The 17,313-nt window shown below is 54.9% G+C and overlaps 2 protein-coding genes across 7 annotated transcripts; one reads left to right on the forward strand and one right to left on the reverse strand.

Moving 5' to 3' along the window:
• Window positions 1–243: 243 nt before the first annotated feature.
• WNK4 (WNK lysine deficient protein kinase 4) lies at window positions 244–15,642 on the forward strand. 6 transcript variants are annotated; one of them, XM_067020699.1, is made up of 19 exons: window positions 244–855; window positions 2,339–2,511; window positions 3,331–3,551; window positions 3,853–4,010; window positions 4,506–4,594; window positions 4,679–4,895; window positions 6,442–6,706; window positions 6,938–7,059; window positions 7,283–7,341; window positions 7,444–7,561; window positions 7,834–7,950; window positions 11,568–11,705; window positions 12,826–12,880; window positions 12,988–13,568; window positions 13,658–13,718; window positions 14,207–14,615; window positions 14,704–14,903; window positions 15,065–15,162; window positions 15,270–15,642. In XM_067020699.1, exons 1-19 carry the CDS (start codon window positions 244–246, stop codon window positions 15,270–15,272), a joined length of 3,696 nt encoding a protein of 1,231 aa, XP_066876800.1. In that variant the 3' UTR covers window positions 15,273–15,642. The 6 variants fall into 6 exon arrangements, with proteins under 6 accessions (XP_066876800.1, XP_066876799.1, XP_066876798.1 ...); XM_067020698.1 differs by lacking the exon at window positions 15,065–15,162 and having other exon boundaries at window positions 15,270–15,599; XM_067020697.1 differs by having other exon boundaries at window positions 15,065–15,357.
• Window positions 15,643–16,156: 514 nt separating this feature from the next.
• COA3 (cytochrome c oxidase assembly factor 3) lies at window positions 16,157–17,310 on the reverse strand. Its single transcript, XM_059048331.2, has 2 exons — window positions 17,057–17,310; window positions 16,157–16,704 (listed from the first exon to the last, which is right to left on the reverse strand). Exons 1-2 carry the CDS (start codon window positions 17,268–17,270, stop codon window positions 16,598–16,600), a joined length of 321 nt encoding a protein of 106 aa, XP_058904314.1. The 5' UTR covers window positions 17,271–17,310; the 3' UTR covers window positions 16,157–16,597.
• Between the last annotated feature and the right edge of the window lie 3 nt (window positions 17,311–17,313).

The following is a 17,313-nucleotide window of genomic DNA, read 5'->3' on the forward strand; positions in this document are numbered from 1 at the left end:
GGGGGCGGGGCGGTGGCCGAGGTGAGGGGCTGTGCCACCGGCTCCACGGCGCTCGCGGCTCCGAGGGGGCGGCTGCGGGGGGGGGGGAATAGGGCGTGGCGGGGGCGTGGCTGCGGGGCAGGCGACCCTGGGCTGGGGCCCCAGTAGCTCAGCCGGAGCGCTGCGCACCCAGCCAGTTCTTCTGTCAGGCCGCCTCCTCTCCAGCCGCCCAGCTTACTGCCCTGCGGCGCCCGGCCCTTCCTCATGTTGGCACCCCCGGCCCCAGAGACCGAGGTCTCCATGTCCCAGGCGGAGGCCGACCTGGCCCTGCGGCCCGCGCCGCCTCTCGCCGCGGCGGGGCCGCCCCGCCTCGGGCCCCCTCGCCGGGCGCGCCGCTTCTCCGGGAAGGCTGAGCCCCGGCCGCGCTCCTCCCGTCTCAGCCGCCGCAGCTCAGTCGACTTGGGGCTGCTGAGCTCTTGGTCCCAACCAACCTCACCGGTTCCGGAGCCTCCTGCTCCTCCGGACTCCGCTGGTTCCGGCCCCGCAATGAGTCCACCGCCTAGCTCTGAAGAGCCCACTGAGGGCACGTGGACCGCGGGGGCCCCAGTGAAGTCCTCAGACTCCGAGCGTCCGGAACTCGTGGGCTCCGCAGGACGGTCGGGGTCCCGGGAACCGCCGAGGATCACCGAGGCGGCGGCCCGGGAGCGGCGGCGGGAGCAGGAGGAAAAGGAGGACACGGAGACTCAGGCTGTGGCAACGTCCCCGGACGGCCGATACCTCAAGTTTGACATCGAGATTGGACGTGGCTCGTTCAAGACGGTGTATCGAGGGCTGGACACCGACACCACGGTGGAGGTGGCCTGGTGTGAGCTGCAGGTGCGGCTGGGAGCCCCCTCGGTGACGCCACGGGATGGGACCCTTTGGAGGTCTTGGGATGGGAGACCCAGGGGACAGCAGCAAGAGGGATGTATTTTTCCAGTCAAATATCCAGACACTCTTGTCCCCCTTGTTCTGATGATCCATGGACCTGGCTGATTCCGGGCTGCAGAAGGAGAAACTGAGGCAGGTGGTGTATGGTGGCTCCCCTATGGATTTAGACATTCTCACTTTACGCGCTCTATACTCAGACCTGAGAGGTGGAAAATAGGATGGGAAATTGGGTAGGGAGCCAGTTCAGACCTGAGGGGTGGTTGGCCTCACCCCTTTCCTGTAGTGGTTACCTACTATCTCTTCCCTTCCTCTCCCTTCCCCCTAAGTCCTGAGACCCTCAGTGTGACCCTGACCCTCCTGCTCCCTCACCCTGGATCTTTGCAGATTAGGAGGCTGGAATGATGGAGGCCAGCAGCTGAGGCAGGGTCCTCTCCACTTCCAGATGATTTAGGGCTATTGTGGCAGGACGGGGCCCTCCCACGCCCCTTCGGAAGCAGTCAGACTTCTGGACTTCTCCACAGCTGGGGGAGGGGAGACAGGGAGCTCCAGCCCTGGCCTGAGTCCAGCCCTGCTCCTAATCCCGCTGCCTACCTGAGCTCTCCTTTCTCAGATCCAAAGGTGCTGAACCCCATAGGCTTTAGGGGTATGCTGGTTTGAAGGACCTTCTTCCCATAGGGGAAGAACCCAGTTAAGTCTGAGCTAGCAGCTTTGGATTCAGACTGGGGGGACAGGGCTTGAGGGAAGGGTCCTCCCCTCCCGCCCTGGCACTGGGCTTGCCCCTTGCGCCTGCCAGTGCCGCGCCCCAGGCTCTAAGCCAGGCAAGGCAAGGCAGCCAAACTGGGGTGGGGGGGGTGGGGGAGGGAGATGGAGGAGGGAGATGGGGGAGGCGAGACAGCCATGGGGCAGGGGGCAGTCTCCTGGCACCTGGTCCTGGATCCTTTGTCTCTTTCTCTGTACCTCCCTCTGCAGCCCTCCTGCCTCCTGCCTGGATCTAGCAGTTCCCAGTTTCTGAGGCCAATCCCCTTGCCGGCCCCAATTCTCTGCCTGCCGCCTGCCTGCTGCCCGCCTGCTGCCTGCCCGCTGCCAGCCCCTGGGCGTCCCCTCCCACCCCACGGCCGGCCTGGGCGGCTACAAAGGCGCTATTGACTTCAGGGCTCCTGGACAGGGCTGCATAAAAGCGCTTGTGTCCAGGAGGGGGTCCAGGGAGCGGCCCCAGGCCCATGGTGGGTGTGTCCTTGGAGCAGCCCAGGGGGGCACACCGGGAATTAGGGATCTACAATCGGTGGACAAATGATCCCCCCCACCCAGCCCCATCTGTTGGCTCCTACCCTCACTTCTCCCTCAGCCCCGCCCCATGTACTCCCATCCCCCCTCTCCGTGGGGGTCCTGGGCCTGATGTGACTGTGACCCCCACCCCCTACCCCCACAGACTCGGAAACTGTCTCGAACGGAGCGGCAGCGATTCTCGGAGGAGGTGGAGATGCTCAAGGGACTGCAGCACCCCAACATCGTCCGCTTCTACGACTCGTGGAAGTCGGTGCTGAGGGGCCAGGTTTGCATCGTGCTGGTCACCGAACTCATGACCTCGGGCACGCTCAAGACGTGAGCTCTGCGCCTGGTGGTGGGAGTTGGTGGGGGGACTGGTGGTGGGAGGTCTCCACTGCTTCTGGAGGAGCCCAGCCTCCTCAAACGCTACACGCAGGTCCAAAACCAGGCTCACTATCTCTCGTCCTCCTCTCTTGAGCGTCTGGAGGCCTCAGCTGCCCCCTAAGGAGTCTTCCCCCATGCTGCCTCTCTCCTCTGCAAGCTATCCTATCTTCCTGCAGCCTGCAGAGATCTGGCACTGTCACTTCTCTCCTTAAAACCCTTTCGAGTTTTCCCACTGCCCTCAGGATAAAGTCCACACTCTCTAAGGACTGCTCACAAAGTCCTTATAGGATCCAGCCTGCGTTCCAGACAAACCAAATTGCCAGCAGCTCCTCGCAGCCTGCCCCATCAGTTGCTGTCTCCGTGCCTTTGAGCACGGGTGTCCCTTCTGTCTGGAAAGTCTTCATCCCTTCCCATTTTCACCCTTGAACACCTACTCATCCTTCAAGACTCAACATAAAAGTTATTTCCTCTCTGAAGCCCTCCCCCACGCCCGGAGCAGTTAGTTATCCCTTCTGACGCTCCCACAGCACCTTGGGGGCGGCCCTGTCTGTGCATTTACCGCCCGACCCCCGTTTTGTAACCTCCTGTCTATCTACCACACGCCCCGACTGCGTTTCTGCTTGAGGACTGGCGTGGATCTAGGCTAGGAGAGGCTGGCAAAAGATGCGTAGGCGGGGGAGTGCGTGGGGCTACGGGGAACTTCCCAGTGGTGGTCTCCCTCCCCAGCCTATGTGTCCCCCACCAAGGCCGTGGCTATGCGCCCTCTCCTAGATACCTGAGGCGGTTCCGCGAGATGAAGCCGCGAGTCCTTCAGCGCTGGAGCCGCCAAATCCTCCGGGGGCTCCATTTCCTACACTCCCGGGTACCCCCCATCCTGCACCGGGATCTCAAGTGTGACAACGTCTTTATCACGGGCCCTACAGGCTCCGTTAAGATTGGGGACCTGGGCCTGGCCACGCTCAAACGCGCCTCCTTCGCCAAGAGCGTCATCGGTGCGTCCCTCCCGGGGGGTCCTTGCCAGCCTTCCCTATGTCAGGAGAGAGCCTGGGGACGCCCTCCCCCTAGCAGTGTCTTTCGGGATCCAAGGAGGTAGAAGACCACAGGGAAGATGGGGAGACCTATGGCATTCCCTCTTCCCCACACCCCTCCCCCAACCCCCCACCCTCACACACAGAGGACGGGGAGGGGTCGGTCACTTGCACTCCAGAACTGCCTAGCCTCTTGTACGCTCAAGGGGAGGGACGAAGCCGTAAAGGAGGCACTGCAGCCTGACACCTGCTGTGGATCCTGCAGGGACCCCGGAGTTCATGGCCCCGGAGATGTACGAGGAAAAATACGATGAGGCCGTGGACGTGTACGCGTTTGGCATGTGCATGCTGGAGATGGCTACCTCGGAGTACCCTTACTCTGAGTGCCAGAATGCCGCGCAAATCTACCGCAAGGTCACTTCGGTGAGAGGGGGCAGGGAGGAGAGGGAATTACAGGTCCCCTTTACACTTTTCCTGCTTCAGCCACCCCGCGGTCAGTGCCCTTTCCCTTAATGAAAACAGGCTGGACATAAAGATGCCCTGGGGAACACTGAAGGATATTGGATGCACACAACGCCCCTCCAATACAAGCTATTTAGAATAATGTGTGTAGCGCTCCCTAGAACTTACAAACGATTTCACATCCAATCGATGTGAAATCCTTCCTGCTGCCCCGCGGGGTGCGCAGGGCAAATGTTCAGCCCTGCGTTTTACAAATGAGGACACTGGCTCAGCGAGAGACTTGTTCAAGGTCACACTGTCGATACGTGGGGGGACTGGGATTTGAAATCACATCTTCTAGTAGCAGTCGCGGTGCTTTTGCGTCTGCACGCCCCGCTGCCTCGGGCAGGGGCGGGTGTGTCAAGCAGAGAGCTGGGGCGCAGAGGGCGGGAGGCCTCATGCAACCCCATTCCTCAGGGCAGAAAGCCGAACAGCTTCTACAAGGTGAAGATGCCCGAGGTGAAGGAGATTATTGAAGGCTGCATCCGCACGGATAAGAACGAGAGGTGGGTGGAGGGGGCAAGATGGGGTTGGGGGCGGTTGGGGGGCGGGCGGCAGTGGGGCTCGGCTCACGGTGGCGCCGCCCTCAGGTTCACCATCCAGGACCTTCTGGCTCACGCCTTCTTCCGCGAGGAGCGCGGCGTCCACGTGGAGCTGGCGGAGGAGGACGACGGAGAGAAGCCGGACCTCAAGCTCTGGCTGCGCATGGAGGACGCGCGGAGAGGGGGGCGCCGCCGGGACAACCAGGCCATTGAGTTCTTGTTCCAACTGGGCCGGGACGCAGCCGAGGAGGTGGCGCAGGAGATGGTGAGCAGAGGACAGACTGCCTGCCCTGCGGCTGGGCATATGAGGGGAGTTTGGACGGTCGACTGGAGGGGCCAGTGCCTCGCTGGAGGGGTGCCTGGGTGGTGGGAGGGGGGCTCAACCCAGCCCTCTCGGTATCTCCCGCAAGGGTCATCCTGCAGCTCCGGCCTCAACGCACCCCACCCGCATGCACACCTAGCGTTCTCCACAAGTTGGAGATTTCCTTTTCCAGCCTTGGGTCCTTCCACCTCCCTGTGTTACTTCCTGCTGATCCGGTTTTCCTGAAATGCCCTTCTCTCCAGCTTATCCATTTTTCCCTTTTTCATCCCCCATCCCCCCCATGTCTTTTTCTCTATCTTCCTTCATGCTCAGACCCATCCATTTCAGAAAGCCTGTTCCCTCTAGAGTCAAAATTAAATGCTTTTTTTCCCACTTCAGCAGGTCCTCCATTACTGGAGGGGCCCCCATTGGTCTTGTTTTATACCAGAGACATTCCTGTCTCTCTCTTCCACTAGACTATAAAGTCCTGGGGGCAGGGACTGTGTATATTGGTTTTTCTATTCCTGACGGTGCTTAGCACGTGGTGGGAGCTTGTTAATCACCCACATCTGTACACAGCTTACAGCCCTTTCCCATGCATTTGATGGTTGTTACCAACCCTGCATGGAGTGACTTTATCTCCATTTATTGATGAGGAAATAAAAGCTCAGAGAGGTTGAATATCTTGTACAAGGTCCAAGCAAGTAAGTGGCAGAACTGACTCAGGTGGTTCAGATTTTAGGTCAGCTCACCCTGCCCCACCGCCTTTACATGCCCAGCAAAGCTTGTTATTGAAATGAATAAGGACATGATGAACAGAAGCTGGTGGACCAGGAGAGGCATATATGGGAGACAGAAGATGTGGGGCTGGTCTTGGAAGGCCTGAGGGGGGAAGGGAAAGAGTAGGAAATTCTTGATAGAAAAGTGCAGTTGAAAGGGTGGGAATCATCTCTTGGTGGGTCTGGGTCGGGAACCTGAGAATGTGTTTGAAATATGGCATAGGAGCCGGTCTCTGAAGCATAGCTCAAACCTGACCTGAGATCGGATCCTGATCCATTACATACAGAGGTTCTTGATCTTGACACTACTGACATCTTTGTTTGGGAGACTGTACTGTGCATTGTAGGACATTGGGAAGAATCCCTAACCATCTACTCAGTAGATGCCAGTGGTACCTACCCCTAAGTTGTGACGATTAAAAACGTCTCCAGACATTGCAAAGTGTCCCCCCAGCCCCCAAGAGCAATTGACTTACTGTATAACCATGAACTGGTCACTTAGTTTACTTATTTCAAAAATGGGGCTGATAAGACCTACCTCAGAAGGTTGCTGGAAGGATTTAATGTTGATAATGTGAAGAGCTGCCAGGTAATGGACACAGTGGGGAATCAATAATTGTTGTTTCCCTTTCTTCCATGTCCTGGAGGCCTCAAGAAGGTGTCATGATGGGTCTTTGTTGGGGGAGGGGGAATCTCATCTCAAACTGTGTTCCTCACCCTCCCAACTCCAGGTGGCCCTGGGCTTAGTGTGCGAAGCTGATTACCAGCCAGTGGCCCGTGCAGTGCGTGAACGGGTTGCTGCCATCCAGCGAAAGCGTGAGAAGCTGCGCAAAGCTAAGGAGTTGGAGGCCTTCCCCCCAGCGCCAGGGCCCCTACCAGCAGCTGTCCCCATGACTCCTGCTCCCTCCAGTGTCTTCCCCCCTGAACCCGAAGAGCCAGAGGCAGACCAGCACCAGCCCTTCCTCTTCCGGCATGCCAGCTACTCATCTACCACCTGTAAGTCACCTCTGACCTTGGGACCCAGGTCCCAGAACCCTTGACCTCTGCCCCCTACCCAGAAGTTCAAGGCAACAGCATTGTCACTTACCCGGCCTTCCACATCTAGCCATAGCTCCTTCTGAGAAAGAACTCTGCCACAGCTCCAGGCCCCTCCTTGCTCAGGCAGCCTCCCTCCTTGGCCACCACTCCCCTTTATTTCCACTTTTTGATCCCCTCCCTCCCCACCAGCGGATTGCGAGACTGATGGCTACCTCAGCTCCTCCGGCTTCCTGGATGCCTCAGACCCTGCCCTTCAGCCCCCTAGGGGCGTGCCATCCAGCCCCGCTGAGTCCCATCTCTGCCTGCCCTCGGTGAGAGGGGGTCACATGGGGGGCTCCAAGCCATTCCAATCCTATAACCTATCTCCCATCCTGTAAATCCCAAACCCCTGACATGGCCCCATGTCCCTGGAAATTCACCCCTCTTGTCCTCTTCTTAATTCCCTCTGCCAAGTACCCCAGCACCCTTGACACCATCTCCCTGGAGTCCAATAGTTATCCTCCCCTGACCTCATGAACCCATATCCTGTTTCAGGCTTTTGCCCTATCCATTCCACGTTCTGGCCCTGGCAATGACTTTTCCCCTGGAGACAGGTAAGTTCTGGTCTGAGTTGGGGTGTTAGGGTGAAATATATGGAGCTCTGGGCTCCCAGTTCCCACTCTGACACTCCTGTCTTCTTTTCCTTTTTTTTCCAGCTATGCCTCAGATGCAGCATCAGGCCTTAGTGACATGGGAGAAGGGATGGAACAGATGAGGAGACCCCCAGGGAAAAATCTCCGGCGCAGACCCCGATCCCGGCTTCGGGTCACAAGTGTAAGGAAGGGGCACAGGTGTTGGGGAATAAGCTACAGGGCCTGGAGGGAACTGTCAGAGGGATAGGGGAAGTTAGCCAGAAAAGGGGAGAAGCAGTGTGCTACTGGTACCCAAGAGTCAGCCAGTCATGTTTTTAATACAAGACTATGGGGGCAGAATCTGCCTCTCTCCAGTTCCAATCTGGCCACTGTCATTTGGTTGGAGTGGGGTGGGGACACGTGATGAAGACAGAGAGCTTGACCTCCTCCCTCTGCTGACTTTTGACTCTGAAGGTCTCAGACCAGAATGACAGAGTGGTTGAGTGCCAGCTACAGACGCACAACAGCAAGATGGTGACCTTCCGATTTGATCTGGATGGGGACAGCCCGGAAGAGATTGCAGCTGCCATGGTGAGGGGGAGAGAGATGAAGACAGAGTCTTTGGATCTGGGACAAGAGTCTACTTCCTGATGTCCCCTGTTGCTGAACTCCCCCCCCCCATCCAACAGCAAGGGTTTTAAAGCTGGTTGGCCCTCAGCACAGTGACACTGAAGACATCTCTGCCCTTGTTTGGGGGGAGGTTTCTGTTTATCCAGTGAGGTTTGGATCCTCAGCTGGAGCAATTTGAGACTAACATAGGATATACATAAGTGCAGTGAAGTGCACGCTATACACGTGGATACTGTGGCTGTAAGTAAAGGATGGGTTGGGGGCAGCAGGGGAAGAGGTAGGACTTACGTGAGGTCTTGACAGATGGGTCAGAATGGCAGTGAAGAGTGGAAAGGGCATGTCCAGTGGAGGTACAGCAAAGGAAAGGCATGGATATAGGGAGTGACTTGAAATATGGGGCTAGGAGGGCTTCATGAGTAGACTTTGTCATTGCAAGAGTTCCTATAGGAAGCAACAAGGTCCTACTGTATAGCACAGAGAACTATATTCAATGTCCTGTAATAAACCATAATGGAAAAGAATATGAAAAAAAGTGTATATATGTATAACTGAATCACTTTGCTGTACAGCAAAAATTAACACATTGTAAATCAACTATACTTCAATTTTTAAAAAATCCAAAAAGAAAAGCGTTCCTGTAGGAGAGTTGTGGAAGTGAGGTTGAGCCCAGATCATAGACAGTCTTAAGAGTTAGAGTGTAACATGGTGAGAATAGGTTTTAAGAAGACTGTTCTGCTGTGGGATGTGGGAGAGGGTTGGGGGTAGGGAATCCAGTTGGCAGGTGTATACAAGAAGCCGGCTGTGGTCCAAGGAGAGAATTGATTATGGGGGAGGAGGAAGAAAAGGGGTGAATCTGAGGGTCATTTTGGGAAAATAAATTACTCTGTAATCCAGTAATCTATTGACATGGTACAGTGTACATAGTAGATGGTCAATAAATATTTGCTGAGTTGATATGAGAGGGAGTTAGGGAGAGGGGATATCAAGGGCAAGTTGTAGCTTAGAGGAACTAATGGGCCATCAAAGGAGAGAGGAAGTTAGAAAATGCAAGTAGGCTTGCTTTTTTTTTAGGGATCATGATAAGCTTGAATGACAGAGAGACAGGCAAGATAAGATCCTCTATAGGAGAGAATACAGGTCAGGGCTGGAGAGAGCGGTGGATCTGGGCGTCTCAGCAGAGTTGAGCGTGAGAGAAGGTGGGCCTGCAAAGCCTGAGGCATAGAGGTTTGTCTTAGTGGATACCCCCAGTTGTGGAATGGGGGGTGGGGGTGGGGACAGGTCATCGAAGGACAGAGATAGAGCCTGAGAGGTAGGAGGAGCTCCGGAAGGTGTTACTAAAAACTGAGTAAGGAGATTGTTTCAAGGAGGCATAGGGTGAAGCCTGAGGCAAGACCACACTGGCTTTTGCCAGGAGGAGGTGTTTGTGGGAGACCAGTTTCAGTGGAGTGGGGGCAATGGATGCCAGCCTCTGGGATGAAAGAGGGAAGGGAATGGAAGAAACGTCAGACTTCAGGAACTCTCTCTAAAGCTTCTCCATCCTGTCATTCAGCTTGTGTCGGGGACAAAGATAAACTATCACCTGGCGTGCAGGCTTATCAACTTCTGTCAAGCCACTCAACCCTTCAAGAATCTTTCCTCCAGCCACACTGGTTTCTGAATAGTCCTCTGAAGAGGCTTGGGTGCCTTTCAGCTTCCGGCTCCATATCCTCGGGGGTCTTGCCCTGGGAGCTTTCTCTACTGGGCTTTCAAGCCCCACTCAGATCCTACCCAGCCAAGGGGACCCTGACCCTGAACCCAGGGTCCATTGCCCTCTTTTCTCTCCTTCCCAGCCCACCCTCCACTCCTCTGCAGCAGAATTCTCCTGAGACTTAGATCTCCTCTTGTTGCTTTTTTGCCCCCAAATCTGTAGAGGCTACCTGTGGTTACAGAGTAACGTCCAAACTCTGGATCACGGCCTTCGAAATTCACAGCACTCTCAGCTAGACTCCAGTCTTCGCTATTTTGTGAATGTGCTGTGCCCTTTTTGAATGTGCTGTGAATGTGCTGTGCCCTTTCCTGCCTCAGAACAGCATGGAACAGGGGAAAGGGTGGACTTTCACATAAGACCTGAGTTCAAACTTCAGCTCTGTTATCTACTAATTTGGCAAACTTGGGCAAGTTTCTTAACCTCTCTGAACTTCATCAGTAAAACGCAGGGGATAATACTTATTTTGCAAGGATGTTCTGATGTAATATATAACTTATGAGAAGTGATACAGCATGTACAAGAAGTGAAATGATGATAAAAGTATGGGAAATGTCCACACATGGTAGGTCCTCAGTAAAGGGTTGCTTTTCTTACTCATCCTTCAGTCTTCAGCTGTGGAGCCATCCCAGCTTCCCCCTATTCCCTGAGGTGGTATGAACTGCTTTCTTCTTGGAATGGAATTTTTTTAAATTGTGTTAAAAAACGCATAACATAAAATGTACCATCTTAACCATTTTCTTCAAGTATACAGTTCAGTAGTGTTAAGTATATTCACACTGTTGGGCAACAGATCTCTGGAACCTTTTTATCTTGCAAATCTGAATCTCTACCCATTAAACAGCAGGTTTCCCTTTCCCCTTCCGGGAGTAGCATTTTTATCTCTACACCAATCAAAAACGCCTTACCTGCCATGGGCTGACTTGCAGTCTATTGAGTTATGTATGTGTGTGTCTCTTCCACTAGATTTTGGGCTTCCTCAGGACCAGGACCTTGTTTCATACTTCCCTGTTCCCTCAAAGAACCTAGCAAATAGCTGGCACATAGTACATGCTCAGTAAGCATTTGCAGACTTGAATGTTACATTTACCATTTATTGCCTTATTTTTACTTAACTTTGCGGGGCTGTGTGTGTATGTGGATCTGTGGGGCATACTTTATAAGCCCTATGAGAGGAGGAATTGTGTCCAAAAGCATGTGAGGCAACAGTGTAAAGAACTCAGACTTTCGCTTTAGACAGGTCTGTGTGCAAATCCCCTGATCTTGGGCAGACTGAACTTCACCTCGTTGAGCATTGGTTAGCATAACTCTAAAGTGGCGGTGTTAATGTAGACCTCAGAAAGCTGTTGTTGGTGTTAAATGTGATAAGATATGTAAAGATCTGGTATATACATGCATGCTGTGAATGTTACCTCCTTTTCTCTAAGCTGTATTTCTCCTTACGCCCCACAGCGCCTGGCACACAATGGATGCTTACTAAATACTTGTTTTAGGTTGGTGGTGAGCACAAGCAGTGGGCTGAAGGGTTGGGTTTTTGTTTGTTTTTGTTTTTGCGGTTCGCGGGCCTCTCACTGTTGTGGCCTCTCCCGTTGCGAAGCACAGGCTCCGGACGCGCAGGCTCAGCAGCCATGGCTCACGGGACCAGCCGCTCCGCGGCACGTGGGATCTTCCCGGACCGGGGCACGAACCCGCGTCCCCCGCATCGGCAGGCAGACTCTCAACCACTGCGCCACCAGGGAAGCCCTGAAGGGTTGGTTTTTAAAGACGGGGGCCGGGAGAGAGGGATGAGTGGAATAACCGAGCCCTCCTTCCCCTTCCTACTGACTCTCACCAGGTGTATAACGAGTTCATTCTGCCCTCGGAGCGAGCTGGATTCCTGAACCGGATTCGGGAGATTATCCAGCGAGTGGAGACCCTGTTGAAGAGAGATACTGGCCCTGTGGAGGCTGCTGAAGACCCCCTGCGCCCCCAGGTCAGACCCCTCTGGGCACCTCCAGGGGGAAGGGACTCTGCTCCAGGTTTCATTACTCTCTGCCCTTACCAGTCCCCTTGGATCTAACTTGTCTTCATCTCTGGGACCCCAAAACAATAGCTTTTCCCCCATTTGAAATCTGATGAAAGCCACAGATTCTTGTTCTAGAAAAATGTGTTCAATGCATACTTTTAACTCATTATTTTGAAACAATTTCAGACTTACAGAGGGGACTTCTCTGGTGGTCCAGTGGTTAAGACTCCACACTTCCAATGCAGGGGGCACGGGTTTGATCCCTGGTTGGGGAACTAATATTCCCACATGCCTTGCGGTGCGGCCAAAAATAAATAAATAGAATTTCGGACTTACAGAGAAGTAGCAAAAAATGAACAAAGAATTCCTAGATACTCTGCCTAGATTTGCCAGTTGTGTTTTGCCACATGAGCTTTACCATTCTCTCTTCCTCTCTCCCCTATCTGTGTGTGTGCATGCATTTTTTGGGGGAACCATTTAAGTAAGTTGCAGACATCATACCCCTTTACCAGTACATATTTCTCAAATACAGTTTTTTTGTTTTTTTGTTTTTTATTTTTATTTTTTTGTGTGTGGTACGCGGGCCTCTCACTGTTGTGGCCTCTCCCGCTGCGGAGCACAGGCTCCGGACACGCAGGCCCAGCGGCCATGGCTCACGGGCCCAGCCGCTCTGCGGCACGTGGGATCTTCCCGGACCGGGGCACGAACCCATGTCCCCTGCATCGGCAGGCGGACTCTCAACCACTGCACCACCAGGGAAGCCCTCAAATACAGTTTTTTAAAAATATTTATTTATTTATTTATTTGGCTGCACCAGTCTTAGTTGTGGCACATGGGATCTTCGTTGTAGCATGCAGGATCTTTAGTTGCGGCATGCGGGATCCTAGTTGCGGCATGAGGGATCTAGTTCCCTGACCAGGGATCAAACCTGGGTCCCCTTCATTGGGAGCACAGAATCTTAACCACCGGACCACCAGGGAAGTCCCTCAAGTACACTTCCGAATCCCTTGAAACGCATCTGTGGACTCCTAGAGGTTCATGAGCCCTAAGACTCAGCTCTTCCCACTGTGACATTTCTCTCTCTCAGGAGGAGCCAGCACCATTGCCTGCCCTCCCAGGGTACCCCCCAGACCCATCCAGTGGTATGTACTACATTCTGTCCCTACTCATCTCAACCCCTGGGGTTGCTCCTGGGAAGGGCACAGGGAATGGAGGACTGGAATCTCAACATCCGCTCCCTGCCCAGCAGAGTTCCAGAGCGGCACCCTAGAGCAGAGGAGCTGGGCAGACTTCTCCACCTCCCCATCCTCTCCTGGAACCCCCTCATCTCCTGGAAACCCCTTTTCTCCTGGACGCCCTGCTTTCCCAAGTCCCATCTTCCCCATCATTTCTCCCCCATGTCATCCCAGCTCCTCCTCATTCTCTCCAGTTTCTCCCCAGGTCTCCTCAAATCTCTCTCCACACCCCCCCAGCTCCCCGCTTCCATTCTCCCCCAGTGCATCCCAGTTTCCAGTCCCATCTGCTCAGTTTCCATTGAATTCTCTCCTCCCCAGTTGTTCCCAGGTTACTCTTGCTCCTCCCTCCTTTCCCCCCCGTCCCTCTGCTTCTCCCCTGCCCTCCACCACAGCAGCCCCTCTGCTCTCTCTGGCTAGTGCGTTCTCACTGGCTGTGATGACTGTGGCTCAGTCCCTGCTGTCCCCCTCCCCTGGGCTCCTTTCCCAGTCTCCTCCAGCTCCTCCTGGTCCCCTGCCCAGCCTGCCCCCTCCAGCTCCCCTTGCTCCTTGTGGCCAAGAGAGGCCTTCACCTCTGACAGCTGAGATGGAGAGTGAGGTGAGTAGGAACCAAGAGGGATGATTGCGGGGTGTGTGTGTGGCGTCCATTCTGGATCATTTCTCTACTCATGGGTGCACACTTTTTAGGCCTCTCCAAATCTCGGTTGGCCACTCCTGGGTGAAGCCAGACTGGCTCCCATCTCTGAAGGTGAGGCCTCTGACCACTGACCTTCCCCTGCCCGTTACCCTCAGTCACTTTTTTTTAAAATAAATAAATGTATTTATTTATTTATTTATTTATGGCTGCATTGGGTCTTCGTTGCTGCGCGTGGGCTTTTCTCTAGTTGCGTCAAGCGGGGGCTACTCTTTGTTATGGCGCACGGGCTTCTCATTGCGGTGGCTTCCCTTGTTGCAGAGCACAGGCTCTAGGCGCGCGGGCTTCAGTAGTTGTGGCGCACAGGCTCGGCAGTTGTGGCTCGTGAGCTCTAGAACACAGGCTCAGTAGTTGTGGCTCACGGGCTCAGTTGCTCCATGGCATGTGGGATCTTCCCAGACCAGGGCTTGAACCCGTGTCCCCTGCATTGGCAGGCGGCGGATTCTTAACCACTGCGCCACCAGGGAAGTCCCTCAGTCACTTTATATCCTGCCACTGATTTCTCTTCCTTCTTTCATGACTCCTTCCTTGTCTCACTACAGAGGGAAAGCCCCAGCTTGTTGGGCGCTTCCAAGTGACTTCATCTAAGGAACCAGCTGAGCCTCTTCCCCTGCAACCGACATGCCCCACTCTCTCTGGCTCCCTGAAACCTCCAACCCCTCAGCTGACCTCAGAGAGCTCAGACACGGAGGATAGTGCTGGAGGCGGGCCAGAGGCCAGGGAGGCTCTGGCTGAAAGTGACCGTGCAGCCGAGGGCCTGGGGGCTGGAGCCGAAGAGGAAGGGGACGATGGGAAGGAACCCCGAGTGGGGGGCAGCCCTCCACCCCTGAGCCATCCCAGCCCAGTGTGGATGAACTACTCCTACAGCAGCCTGTGTCTGAGCAGTGAGGAATCAGAGAGCAGTGGGGAGGATGAGGAATTCTGGGCTGAGCTGCAGAGTCTTCGGCAGAAGTGAGTCTGGGGAGGATGGAGGTCAAAGGGTGGACTTGGGAGAGCAAAGTGTTTGGCTAGCCCTCTCACGCTCCTGATGTGTCCGCAGGCACTTGTCAGAGGTGGAGGCACTACAGACACTACAGAAACAGGAAATTGAGGACTTATACAGCAGGCTCGGGAAGCAGCCCCCGCCGGGTATCGTGGCCCCTGCTGCTATGCTGTCTAGCCGCCAGCGCCGCCTCTCCAAGGGCAGCTTCCCCACCTCCCGGCGCAATAGCTTGCAGCGCTCTGAGCCCCTGGGCCCTGGTGAGACAGCAGTTGCCCCACTTCCATCTTTCTGGAGACCCGTCCCTAGTGATCTTTCTTTCAGGCCCTGGGGGTCTGCCCCTTAGTTTGGGGGGGACTAGCCCCCTCTCCCCATGGCCCCTTCCCTCACTCAGTGCTCTCCCTCCCCATCCTGCACCCAGGCATCATGCGAAGGAACTCCCTGAGTGGCAGCAGCACCGGCTCCCAGGAGCAGCGGGCGAGCAAGGGGGTGACATTCGCCAGGGATGTTGGCAGGATGGTGAGGGCGGGCCCAAGGGAGGGAGAGCCCAGGGAATGATAACTGGCTGCAGCTTCATCCTCCTCCCACCCTGGAGGTTTCTTCAGTACTTTTTCTTTTCCCTCCAGTGAATTCCGAACAGAAGCCATGTGTCTCATCCACACCAGGGCCCACCGTGGAGCTTGTGCTCTCAGAATCTGCTGACCAGCACAACTCTGCAAAGAAGACCTCAACACTGAGGGAGTAGGAGGCCCCAGGGGCATGGAGAGTGCCGTTCCATTATAGGGAAGAGCCAAACATGTGGGAACTGTTTGCTGTGTGTAGAAGGCATAAATTCTGCAGCCTACCATCCTCATCCCTGCCACCTCTCCAGCCAAGAGTGAACCACTAAGCAGTCCCACCCAAGCCCGGATGCTTCTAGAAGGCACACTCCCAGCTGGGCAGGAGGAGGGGGTGTTCTCACACCAGAATTAGTAGCAGCCAATAAAAATGCTGGAACCTAAAACCTGGTGAATTTTTATGTCGGGCCTTAGGAACTGGGGGCAAAGCTTTAAGGGGTAAGGCAGGGGAGGATTTACAAGGAATTCCTGTTTCACAACGGGAGGCAAGGGTGGAGCCCAGCCTTCTGGCTTCCTGCCAGCAGTTCATGAGGAAACTGCAAGGTCAATAATGCACCTGATCAAGCTAAGAGTCCACCCAGACTCTACCTTAGGCCTACACAAGCAGGCCCCAGTGGAAGTTAAAAGAATGAAATCTCTCTCTCTCTCTCTCTCTCTCTCTCTCTATGTTCCTCAGGGTACAGGACAAAAGAGTGAGTGACCTTCCTTCCCCCCAAGACCTGGTTCAGTCTCAAACAGCCCAGTGACCCACCACGATCTCTCCCTTAAATCAGGTGGAAAGATCTCATGGAAAAAGCAATTCTAGTTAAACATTTACGGCTCCCTGGGGCCATGCCACAGCTGCAGCTACTGCCTGTAGAGCGTTCCAGCACGAAGTGTCAGCCCCAACACACTCATTGGACTCGGAGAGAGATGACTCAGTTTATTGTTCTCAACCTGACCCCATTTTTCCCACTTTAGGCTCCAACACTGCACAGAGCTGCCACCCTCACCCCCATTAAGAGCCCACCTCTTGTCCTCCACCCTCCCAGCCAGACCCTGAAGGGGATAAACCACAAAGTCAGAAAGCTTGGGAAAAGCCGAGATCAGATACTTCAAACAAGGAAACAAACTAGGAAAAGGAGCCAGTGGCCACACACAGTGAGTGCGAGGTGGGCATGTTCCCTTGACAATGGCCAAATGCACAAACCCGTGGTTACTTGGGCTCTATCATCGTCCAAAGTTAGTAAGAAGGAAAGCAATGCTGTGAGCACGCTTCCATTTCTACAGGGTCGTGGGGCATCATCCATCATGTGAAGGGACTCCAGCAGGTCGGAGGTGCAGGATGCCCATCTGGATCAGTGTCCTGATGCCCTTTCCTGAGCTCGGGCTCGAGCAGCTTTGGCCTCATCTTCCAGCTCATCCAGGAAACGCTCCTGGGACACCGAGTAGAAGGTGTAACCATCTGGGGAGGTGGGTTCAGGAAACCACGTGGAAAATGCACATTCCCTTTTCCCAGACTTGCTCAACCACCCTTGTGGATCTCTCATCCTCCCAAATCAGTGATTCGATCTTCTGCCCTCTGCTCTTCTGAGCCCTGACCCCGACTCCGTTATCATTAATAATTCATATTAAAAGAGCACCTTTAAAATGACAAAATAAGGTACACTTAAACGCTTCGCTCAGCGCTACAAGTAGCCAAGACTTTCACAGCTCGGGCTCTTTCTGCCACCCCCACACTGCCCTCCTACACGCCTCTGCTGCCTGTCTCCTGCCCCCAAATGCGGTCTCCCTGAGTCTACAGTCCAGACGGATACAAATTGCTAACACCAGGGCCCCGATGCTAAGGCCGGTAACGATGTTCCGGGTCCGCCGCTGTGGCAGCATTTTCTGCCACTGGGCGAGCTGCACCTGCCGCATGAATTGTATTTGCGCAGGAGTCAGCTTCTCCCGCGTCGGGTCGATGCGCTGAGCCAGGGGGGCCTTTCCGCTCTTGGCATCCAGAGGGTCTCCAGCTCCCGGCGCCGCCATGTTGCCGCTCCGCCCTCCGCAGTTCCCGGCGCGCGGGACTTGC

This window comes from Kogia breviceps, chromosome 19 (genome assembly GCF_026419965.1).
Source record: "Kogia breviceps isolate mKogBre1 chromosome 19, mKogBre1 haplotype 1, whole genome shotgun sequence".
Taxonomy (NCBI): Eukaryota; Metazoa; Chordata; class Mammalia; order Artiodactyla; family Physeteridae; genus Kogia; species Kogia breviceps.

Bases quoted from the DNA above. Each gene is read 5' to 3' on its own strand.
- COA3 (XM_059048331.2), bottom strand. From the start codon at position 17,270: ATGGCGGCGCCGGGAGCTGGAGACCCTCTGGATGCCAAGAGCGGAAAG. The intron at 16,705-17,056 runs GTATCCGTCTGG...CCACCTCCCCAG, and splicing joins GGCCCTGGTGTTAGCAATTT to ATGGTTACACCTTCTACTCG.
- WNK4 (XM_067020697.1), top strand. From the start codon at position 244: ATGTTGGCACCCCCGGCCCCAGAGACCGAGGTCTCCATGTCCCAGGCG. The intron at 3,552-3,852 runs GTGCGTCCCTCC...TGGATCCTGCAG, and splicing joins CTTCGCCAAGAGCGTCATCG to GGACCCCGGAGTTCATGGCC. The intron at 7,951-11,567 runs GTGAGGGGGAGA...GACTCTCACCAG, and splicing joins AAGAGATTGCAGCTGCCATG to GTGTATAACGAGTTCATTCT.